Below are 10,692 nucleotides of genomic sequence, written 5' to 3'. Positions count from 1 at the left end.
AGATTGGGGACGGGGCTGGGGGGATGGGGCCCGAGGAACCCTGAGTGTCTAGAAATTGGGGGCGATGCCAGGGAAAATCCGAGGTTGCATAGGGCGTGGCCAGGGATAACCAGGTGGGTCCTAAATTGTCTCTTGGAGGAGCAAGGATGGGGTAATGGTTATTGTTACAAGGGCGGAGCCTCGGAGCTCCTGGCTGGTTCAGTTGGTTACAGCCCGCGACTCTCGATCTTGAGCTCATGAGTTCGATCCCCGTGTTGGGCTTAGAGTTAACTTTAAAAAAAATTAAAATAAATTTGCAAGTACATACCTTTAAAAAAAGGGGTGGAGCCTCAGGGCAGAAGGTGGGGTCACTGACAGCCTTCCACTGACTGCTCCCCACGCAGTGTAAACTAGAGCTGGTGGTGGGCAGTCCTGCTTCTTGTATGGAACTGGAGCTGTATGGAGCTGACGACAAGTTCTACAGCAAGCTGGATCAGGAGGATGCACTGCTGGGCTCCTACCCCGTAGACGACGGCTGCCGCATCCACGTGAGGCCTCCCCTCTATTTATTTGTTGAACAAAAATACTTGCTATACGTTGCTCTGTGTAATAACCAAGACAGGCCCTACTCTCATTCAGCCCCCAGTCCTACATGGAGAGAGGCAAGCCATCACGGGGCAGTGACAGAGTGGTCTGGACAAAGCCCAGGGGACTGACTGGGCATGCCCAGCGAGGTGCCTGACTCCTAGAAGCATCAGAAGGGCTTCCTGATGGAAGGGATGCCTGAGCTGAGACCGGAAATAGGAGGAAAGGGTGACTTAGGATAAGGGGTGGGAGGGTATGCCAGGTGGGGGGAACAGTGTACAGAGGTATAGAGTGTGAGAGGGGTCAGGGTGCATGATGAGACTGGACATGTTGGGAGAAGTTGAGGACCTCTATGTTCATCAACTCACATCATCTTCTCTCCTCCCCTTATTCCTCAAACATCCCAGCATCCCAGGTGGGCTCCACCTCTGGGCCTTTACAAGTGGTTCTTTTTCATATGGCTTCACATGGCTCACTCCTTTCCTCAAGTCCTACCTAAATGTCACCCTCCAAGTGTGAGGCATTCATTGGCCTCAGTATAAAATTTAAATGCTTTCTCTTTTCCACTTTATTTGATTTTTGTCTTTAGCTCCTAGCACCCTGTGACGTACTGTGCATTTCCCCCAGCACCTGGAATAATGCCTAGTACTGAGAAGATGCTCAGTGAATCATTGTTGAATACTGAGCTGAGTCCATAAAATAAGTCTTAAATAATAAATCCATAAAATAAGCTCCATCCAGTGTATGAGGTAGATGTTAGCTAAATATTCACAGAAACAGAAATGAAACGTCAGAGACATAAAGGCCATATAGGAAGAGATCACAGAGCTGGGAGAGCCGATACTGGGGGACCTGACCTATCAGTGAGGTCCAGGAGGACTTCCTGGAGGAGGTGATGCCTGAGCAGAGACCTGAAGAATAGGAAGAGTTAACTGAAGAAGGGAAGAGTACTCTAGCAAAAGGGCACTGCATGTGCAGACACTGAGGTGGAAGGGAGCACAGTTGAGTACAGGGGCTGAGGAATGGCCTTCCCTTTGGCAGGGGGAAGTGGGAGCCAGGGGAGGTCTTTGAGCCAGGAGGGTCCTGGTCTGACCCAGGTGCTCACAGCCTCCCTTTGACTGTGTGTGGGAAGACAGGAAGAATAGGGAGACCAGGGAGGAGGCTGCTTCCACAATTCAGGTAGTGTGATAGGGCCTGGATCATGGTGGGAACGGGTCAGGACAGTGCTGGGCCCACAGGACTGAGACTTTGGGCTGACCTGGGCAGCCTCAGCCTCCAGATGCTGGTGGGTCAGACATGGGTCGTGGCATCCTAAAACAGGTTTTCACACATGGGTTCAGGTGTAGACAGGCCTCTGACTTCAGAGGTCATTTGGGAAAGTTTTTCCAGAAGTGGAGCCTCTGGAGAATTTTTATTTAACATTATTTTTCTCTTTATAAATTTTACCCATATTTGAAGTGCCTTGCTGGCTCGGTCAGTAGAGCATATGATTCTTGATTTCATGGTTGTGAGTTCAAGCTCTGTGTTGGGCATAAAGATTACTTCGAAAAAAATTATACGTTTAACCTATATTTGTTGCTTCAAATAATAGCAACCTCAAACTTACAAGATCCTTAATACACAAAAGTAGAAATTCTTAGTGATCCTGACCAGAGATAAGGGCCATTTCTAGTTTGCCATATGAGCCCAGTAGCTCAGGCCAAACTACCTTAGAGTCTTCGCTGACCCCTCTCTTTACCTCATACCCACATCCTGTCTATCAGCAAATCCTGTGGATTCCACCTACAAAATCTGTCTAGAGCCTGCAGTCATCTCCCTCAGTACCGCTGCCCTGGCTCAGACTCCATGCTTCCCCTCCTGGACACCACAGGAGCCTGTCCTCGGGCTCCCTGCAGTCTGCTCCCCACCTGCAGCCAGAGGGAGCCCGTGATGCTCTGAGCCAGGTCTGGCCCTCCTGGCCCAGAGCCTCCCCTGGCTGTATCCCATTCTGGGTGAAAGCCAAAGGCCGCAGTGATCTGTTGTGTCTCCATTCTTCCATGCCTGTCTCCACTCCAGCCATGATGGCCTCCATGCTATTCCTGAAAAGGGCTAAGGACATTTCTACACCCGAGACTTGGTGCTGTATGTTCCTTCTCAGCCTTTCAGCCTTGGCTCAGACATCCCCTGCTTTCAGAAGCCTTCTCTGACCACCTTCCCGTGCTCCTTAAACCTCTTTGTAGTATTTATCTACATAGAACCTTGTCATCATCTGGTGTTTAATGCATGCACATGTCTGTTTATGGTTGGTGTCCCAGCAGAATGAGCACTCCCTGAGGGCAAGGGTTTATCTGTTTTTGCACTGTGTCCCTAGCGCCCAGCACAGAGCCCAGCTGGGTGCTGTGGAAGAGCTTAGCAAGCAATGAGCGAATGAATATTGAGGGTGGTAGAGGAAGAGATGCTTCAGGGTCCGGAGGTTGGGCCAGCTGAGGAGGGGCCCAGAGGCCCAGAGAGGACACATGTGCCGCCTAGAAGTCTCGTGAGGAAGGCCTGAGCTCTGCCCTTCAGTTCCAGTGACTTAGAGACCATCACTGATGCTGGTGGCAACACGTGGGGGTTGTCTGGGGGAAGATCCAGCCTCTAAGGACTTGGGCGGGGTGAGGATGGGGAGACGGCCAGTGTGGACACTTGTTCTCATCTCTTCTGCTGGGCTCAGGAGAAGGGAGGAGGTCTGGGTAAAGGTGAGGGTAAAGGAGTAAAAGAATGTGGTTTTTCCTAGACAGAGAGACTTAAATCTAGGGAATACTCCACAGTACAGCCCCCTGCCCCCAGCATCCCAAGCCTCCCAGTCCAGACCCTGATCCCCACTCACCCCCCTCCCCTCACCATAGGTCATTGACCACAGTGGTGCCCGCCTTGGGGAATACGAGGATGTGTCCAAGGTGGAGAAATACCAGATCTCACAAGAAGCCTATGACCAGAGGCAAGGTACAGGCACATAGCGATGGATGAGGGCATATGGGGGCCAGAGGGAGTGTGTGCGGGTGGGCAGAGGTTGGGGGGCAGACAGGGACATTGGGAGTCGGTCGGTGGTGTGATCAGTGCAGGCACAAAGACATGGGCGAGTAGCGGGCATGGATAAGGTTGGTGTGTGGACAGATGGGGGTTGGGGGGCAGCTGTGGGGGCACAAGTGTGGGGTATGAGTAGCTGCTAGGAGGTGTGAGGGAATGTGGGCAGACAGACGGCCTGAGCGGGAAGTCTGGGGGGTTCTCATGCCGGGGGTAGTGAGTGTCACATGGGGGGTGAGCAGAACAGAGCGGAATGTGTAGACATTGGTAAGACAAGGAGAGGCTGGGCGGAGGGAATGTGACACTGGAGGCACATGGAAGCCGGGGTCATATGACTGGAAGCAGGCATCTTCCTTTCAGGTTTTGGATTATGGAGAGGCCCCAGGGGTTCTGGGGGGAAGCCAGGGCTATAGTGCGAGATTCGGAGGACTTGGGCAGCAGCGCTCCAACACTCAGAGCAGACGAGTCTCTCTCTGAATGTTGGCTCTGTGTGGGTGGAAGGTCATCTCATCAGGCCAGAGGCCGCACCAGGAAAACCATGTCTCACCCTGTCTCCCACCCCGCTCTCAGACTCAGTCCGCTCCTTCCTGAAGCGCAGCAAGCTGGGCCGATACAATGAAGAGGAGCGGGCACAGCAAGAGGCCGAGGCCACCCAGCGCCTGAACGAAGAGAAGACCCAGGCCAGTGCTATCTCTGTGGGCAGCCGCTGTGAAGTGCGGGCACCTGGGCAGCCCCCTCGCCGGGGCACCGTCATGTATGTAGGTACGTGGCCCACTGAGGCCTTCTGCCCTGCCCTGAGATGGGCATTGCTGGGGACCCAGCCCTCAAAGAGATCCCAGTCCGGTAGGGGAGACCAACCCAGCAAGGACAGTGACAGCCCAGAGTGTTCGTGGCCGGGAAGTGGGCAGCAGAGGTAGAGCAGTGTGGCTTCTGATGGAGGAGGTGGAGGCCAGAGGGATCAGTTGAGGTGAAAGCACAGGGCACAGGGTCAGGGCTGAGATGAGGGCAGGGATGCGGGAAGCTTGGGGGGCTGTGGGAGCTGAGGGGCAGTCCCAGACCCATCTTCGAGAGGGATCCAGCAGGCTTCCTAGGGGAAGGACTGTGTGAAGGAAGGGGCGAAAAGGGGAAAGAGTGTTCCAGCCAGAGGGCATAGTGAGTGCAAAGGACGTGAGCAAGAACAGGCCGGGCCTGTTTGAGGCAGCATGGCTAACTGGGGAGAAGAAGGGGGGAGAGGTAACAAGTGAGGTCCGCACGTGGGCAGGGCCGCACCGTGCAGGGCCTTGAAGATGGTGGAGAGCAGTGTTGGGGTTTTTTTATGAACAGCTTTATTGAGATATAATTCACATACCATAAACCTTACCCCCTTAAAGTACACAATTCATTGGTTTTAAGTATGTTCACAGAATTGTGCAGCCATCACCCCAGAAAGAAACTCCATAACCGTTAGCAGCCACTCCCCATTTCTGAAACCCCGACCCCCCCCCCAGGCCTAGGCAGTCACTGACTGATGTCATCTCTGTATAGATCTGCCTGTTTCGGACATTTCATATAAATGGACTCATGGTCTTTTGTGAGCGGCTTGTTTCACTTAGCATAATGTTCTCAAGATTCATGTGTGTTGTAGCGTGTTTCAATGCTCCGCTTCTTTTTATCACGAAAGACTACCACACAGATTGGCCATGCCACATCTTACATATCCATTCTTCAGGGGATGGATGTTTGGGTCCTTTCCACCTTTTGTCTATTATGACTAATACTGCTATGGACATTCTTGTATAAGTTTTTGTGTGGACACATATTTTCATTTCTCTACATGTAGGAGTGGAATTGCAGCACACACAGTCTCGTGGTGACTCTGTTTGACTCTCTGAGGAACCGCCCTGTTGTTTTCCACGGCAGCTGCACCATGTCAGTTCCCACCAGCAGCGTGTGGGGGCTCCAGTTTCTCACATCCTCACCAGCACTTAGGATCTGTCTTTTTAATTGTAGCCATTTTCATGGCTATGACGTGGGACAGCCTTATGGGCTTGATTTGCATTTCTTTGATGGCTAATGATATTAACCATATTTGATTTTATTTAGAGAACTGTCTATTGAGACCCTTTGCCCATTTTTTAATTGGGTTTTTTTTTTAGGTTTTTAAAAATCTTTATTTTTAAAAATGTTTTAAATGTTTTTTATTTCTGAGAGAGAGAGAGAGAGACAGCGAGACAGCATGAGCAGGGGAAGGTCAGAGAGAGAGGGAGACACAGACTCTGAAGCAGGCTCCAGGCTCTGAGCCAGCAGTCAGCACAGAGCCCGACATGGGGCTCGAACCCACAAACCGCGAGATCATGACCTAAGCGAAAGTCGGACGCTTAACCGACTAAGCCACCCAGGCGCCCCGGGAGATATATTTTTGAGAGAGAGAGACAGAATGTGAGCCGGGGAGGAATAGAAAGAGAGGGAGACACAGAATCCGAAGTGGGCTCCAGGCTCTGAGCTGTCAGCACAGAGCCCGACGCGGGGCTTGAACTCATGAACCATGAGTTCATGACCTGAGCCGAAGTCGGATGGTTAACCGACTGAACCACCCAGGCGCCCCAAAGGTTGTTTCATTTTTGTCGTTCAGTTGTATTGGTTTTCTGTGGCTACCATAACAAAGTAACCACACACCGGGTGGCTTAAACAATGAAAATTTATTGCTCTCAGTTCTGGAGACTGAAGTCCCAGGATCAAGGCTTTGGTGGGTTTGGTTTCTTCTGAGGCCTCTCTGCTTGGCTTGCAGATGGCCACCTTCTCGCTATGGCTTCACACAGTCTTTCCTCTGGGTGCGGGCACATCCTTGGTGTCTCTGTGTGTCCAAATTTCCTCCTCTTATAAAGACACCAATCAAATCAGATTAACTTAATCTTAATTAACTTAATCACCTTTTTAAAGGCCCAGTCTCCAAATACAGTCACAGTCTGAGGTACTAAAGGTTAGGACACCAACAGTTAATTTTGGCACAGTTCAGCTGCTAAGTTCTAAGAGGTCTTTACATATTCTACATACAATTCCCTTACCAAATGAAGTCCAATTTCTTTTTTTCTTTTGTTGCTTATGCTTTTGGTATTATATCTAAGAAACCAGTGCCTAATATAAGGTAACAAAGGTTTACTCCTGTATTTTCTTCTGGTAGTTTTATGGTGTTATATTTTACATATAGGCCTTAGGCCCATTTTAAGTCAATGTTGTATGTAATGTGAGATAGGAATCCAACTTCTTTCTTTTGCTTTGTGGATATCTAGTTGTCCCAGAACTACCTATTGAAAAGTCTGTTCTTTCCTCAGTGAATAGTCTGGGCCCCCTTGTCAGAAATCATTCGCGGGGCACCAGAGTGGCTCAGTCAGTTAAATGTCTGAATCTTGATTTCGGCTCAGGTCATCATCTCATGATTTCTGAGTTTGAGCCCCACATCTGGCTCTGTGCTGACAGTCTAGAGCCTGCTTGGGATTCTCTCACTCCCCTCTCTCTCTGCCCCTACTCTGCTTGTTCTCTCTCTCCCTAACTAAATAAATAAACTTAAAAAAATCATTTTATGCTGAGTGGGATGGGCAGCCTTTGAGAAATTTAGGGCAAGGTAACAGTGCTGTTTACTTTAGATTTTTACAAAGACTCTTCCGACTGGGGGTATTGAGTAAATAGGGGATCCAGGCTAGGAAAAGCAAGAGCAGTGAAAGGGCTACTGTATTATTTTGGGCAGGAGATGGAAGTGATCCCGGGTGGTAGCAAGGGGTGGTTTTTGTCAGAACAGCCTTTATACTCAGTGGGTAGGCATGAATCCAGGGTGATCCAGAGGTTTTGTTGGGATTTCCTCCCTGTGCAGGACTCACAGATTTCAAGCGTGGCTACTGGATTGGCGTCCGCTATGATGAACCACTAGGGAAAAACGATGGCAGGTAATGAGGGGTCTGGGTCGCCATCTGTGTGTGTGTCTGTGCCTGCGTCTGTACATGCATCTGTGTGCTTATAGGTCTAAGTGTCTATGGGTGAGCCTGTCCATCTTAGCCTCTGGGGTGGGGGCCGTTTTGGGTTCCCTCTGACCACAGCCTCCTCCATCATGCCCTGCAGCGTGAATGGGAAACGCTACTTCGAATGCCAGGACAAGTACGGCGCCTTTGTCAAGCCATCGGTTGTGACAGTGGGGGACTTTCCCGAGGAGGACTACGGGTTGGATGAGATGTGACACCCAAGGAAAGGCATCCCCCTGCTCTAACTAACTTGACTTCTTATTGCCCCTCCCCGTGTGTGCCCACGGCCCTATTCCCTGAGCCTGTTTTTATTTTATTCACCTTGCCATTGACTTTTAAGACTCCTGCATTAAAGTTGCTGGAAACCCGGGAAGTGTTGGAGGACTTGATGATTATACGAGGGGTTGGAGGTGGCTGTCTAGGTGAGGGTGAAATAGGAGGGCAAAGTAGAGGTTGGACAAGATGAAGCTTTATCCCTTAGGTGGTGGCTAGGGGCCCATGAGACTATTTTTTGTCCTTTATTAGTTACTATAATGTTTTGCTGCTATAACAAAGGGGCCCAAAATAATACTGGCTTAAACAAGGTAGTTTTTTCTTTTTTTTTTAATTTTTAAGTAGTTTTTAAAAATTTTTTAAAGCCCGCCCATTGAGGTACTTTAACTCATGACCCTGAGATTAAGACCTGAGCTGAGATCAAGAGTTGGACACTTAGCCAACTGAGCCACTCAGGCACCTCTTAATCAAGGTAGTTTATTTCTCCTGTAAAGTCTTATGTCATCACCAAGTGCTGGTATGGTGATCCCTCCGTGTCAGAGGCCAGTCTCCATCTATGTGTCTTGCTGCTTTCCCATCTCATGATTCCCACATCATCTGCTCCAGGCATCAGGGAGAGGGGAAGGGGAAGGATACCTTTTGCCTTTAAGGACTATGTGCAACTTGGGGCGCCTGGGTAGGGCCTGGTTAGGCACCCAGCTCTTGATTTCACTCAGGTCATGATCTTGTAGGTGGTGGGATCAAGCCCCATGTTGGGCTCTGTGCTGATAGTGTAGAGCCTGTTTGGGATTCTCTCTCCCTTGCTCTCTGCCCCTCTCCCCACTTTTGGCATGCATGCGTTCACTCTCTCTCAAAATAAACATTTAAAAAAGAAAAAAAGGAGTATGTTCAACTCAAAACTTGTTTCTATTTCCAGGGCACTTGGGCGGTTCAATTGGTTAAGCACCTGACTCTTGATTTCAGCTCAGGCCATGATCTCACGGTTGTAAGACTGAGCCCCACATTGGGCTCCACACTGAGCATGGAGCCTGTTTGAGATTCTCTTTCTCTCTCAAAACAAAAACAAAAACAAAAAACCCAGAAAAACAAACAATTTGTTTCTATTTCATTGGCCAGAATTTAGTCTCGTGGCCACTTGTAGTTGCAAAGGAGACTGGGAAATGTAGTTTTTATTCTGCGCAGCCATGTTCCTAGCCAAACAGCAGACGTTCCTATATTACAGAAGCTGGGGAGAAGGAATATTGGGGATCAGTAAGTAGTTCCACCACGGTTTCTATGGGTGGGAGATCTTAATTGTTCATTTAATGATACTTTTATTTTACATGCAGAAGCCCCTCGTTAGCTCCTTGAAGTAATTCCTGGTCAGGTGACTATTTGGGGGATTCTACTTAATTGTTGCAATTACTTAATTATAACTTGTAGAGAAGGAGTTGGCAGCAGCAGGCGCAACCACAGTGAGAAGAATGAGGTTGAACTGTTTAAGGGCTGAGGGGATTCTCAGGGGAAACTGCTCACATCCACAAACAGCTTGTTATATACATATACATACTCTGATGCCCACCAGAATGGACACAGACACTTACATACACAGAACACTCACACACCTGGACTCACAAACACTGGAGATACTCGAAACACAGAAACTCACACTCAGACATGAGGGGTTATAGTGCACACAGATTCTCTCACACATGGGAAAGCCACACAGGAATCAATTGAGACTCACATCAAATACCCACCAGTGGTAGATCTACACCTATAAATACACACCCATCACTGAAATTGTCAGTGTACAAAAACAAAACCCAAAAAAGCTTACTATGGAAAAAGATCCCAAGGTTTAGGCCCCTATGGTGTCAGGGAGTTGTTAGAGTGAGGAGCCTTAGAGGGGGTGTCCCCCAGCTTCCCAACCAGCACCTACCAGCTTGAGTTCAGCCAGAGTCCGTGAACCTTGGTTTCATAAGTCCTCAGGTCACTGCAAATGGAAGAGTAAATATCCAATATTCTACATTTTTTTGAGCCTTCCACTTTATGTCAGGCCTGATACTGGAAGCATATTCATGAATTGGACACAGTCCTTGCTTGGGAGTTAAAGACAGGCAAACAGATAATTATGAAGCATTGTCTCTTTCTCTCTTTTTAAACTCTGATACTTAATAATGAATTAGGTTGAAAAAAATCATAAGGTTACTGGCAGTGAGGAAAGGAGAACAAAATCACTAAATCTGCCAGGTGGTCCTGGTATGAGAGAGAATGAGAGAGGGACATCTGAGTAGGAATCACCTGAACAAAAAGGGATCGAGCTTTGTAGGCCTGATATAACCCCTTTGGTGATTCATACCCATCAGGAACCTGGTCCCTGTGCTCAACACAAACTTGGGCCAAATGCAACCTTTGTCTTGGAGGAGCTGAGTTAAATCAGTAACTGAACATGCTTAACGGCCTGCTGGGGTTGATTCATGTACCAGTTACAAATTCGGATTATTCAGTAGGTTAAGAGAGGTAGTGTAATCTTACTGAGAAAGAGCACAGACTGAAGCCAGGCAGCCTGGGTTCAAACCCCAGCTCTGTCAGACAGCCACTGGGAGACTCAACAAATATTCTTTTCTCTGGGTTTCAGCTTTATTCCCATAAATTAGGGCTGAATACAGTACTTTCCCTAAACGATTGTTGTGAGCATTAAATTAGCTACTATGTATTATGCGCTTAAATCAACTCCAGGCACATAGGTAAATGGTTAGTATTAGCTGTAGATATAACAACTACATATATCCAACATTAGTAATGCCGGCTTTATATAACGCCCAAAGCGGGCCCT

The 10,692-nt window shown here is 48.7% G+C and overlaps 1 protein-coding gene across 1 annotated transcript in view; it reads left to right on the top strand.

Annotated features, from left to right (window-relative positions):
- TBCB (tubulin folding cofactor B) overlaps positions 1-7,974 on the top strand; it is an 8,434-nt gene extending 460 nt beyond the window's left edge. Inside the window, exons 2-6 of the mRNA XM_077773799.1 lie at positions 384-527; positions 3,432-3,528; positions 4,180-4,371; positions 7,457-7,529; positions 7,702-7,974. Coding sequence (XP_077629925.1) covers positions 384-527; positions 3,432-3,528; positions 4,180-4,371; positions 7,457-7,529; positions 7,702-7,816 — 621 coding nt within the window. The 3' untranslated portion in view covers positions 7,817-7,974. The remainder of the gene's footprint in view (positions 1-383; positions 528-3,431; positions 3,529-4,179; positions 4,372-7,456; positions 7,530-7,701) is intronic.
- Positions 7,975-10,692: the final 2,718 nt, after the last annotated feature.

This window comes from Crocuta crocuta, unplaced genomic scaffold (assembly GCF_008692635.1).
Source record: "Crocuta crocuta isolate KB4526 unplaced genomic scaffold, BGI_CrCroc_1.0 scaffold267, whole genome shotgun sequence".
Taxonomy (NCBI): domain Eukaryota; kingdom Metazoa; phylum Chordata; class Mammalia; order Carnivora; family Hyaenidae; genus Crocuta; species Crocuta crocuta.
The sequence above is the reverse complement of the archived record's forward strand: the minus strand, read 5'-3'. Positions and strand labels throughout refer to the sequence as shown.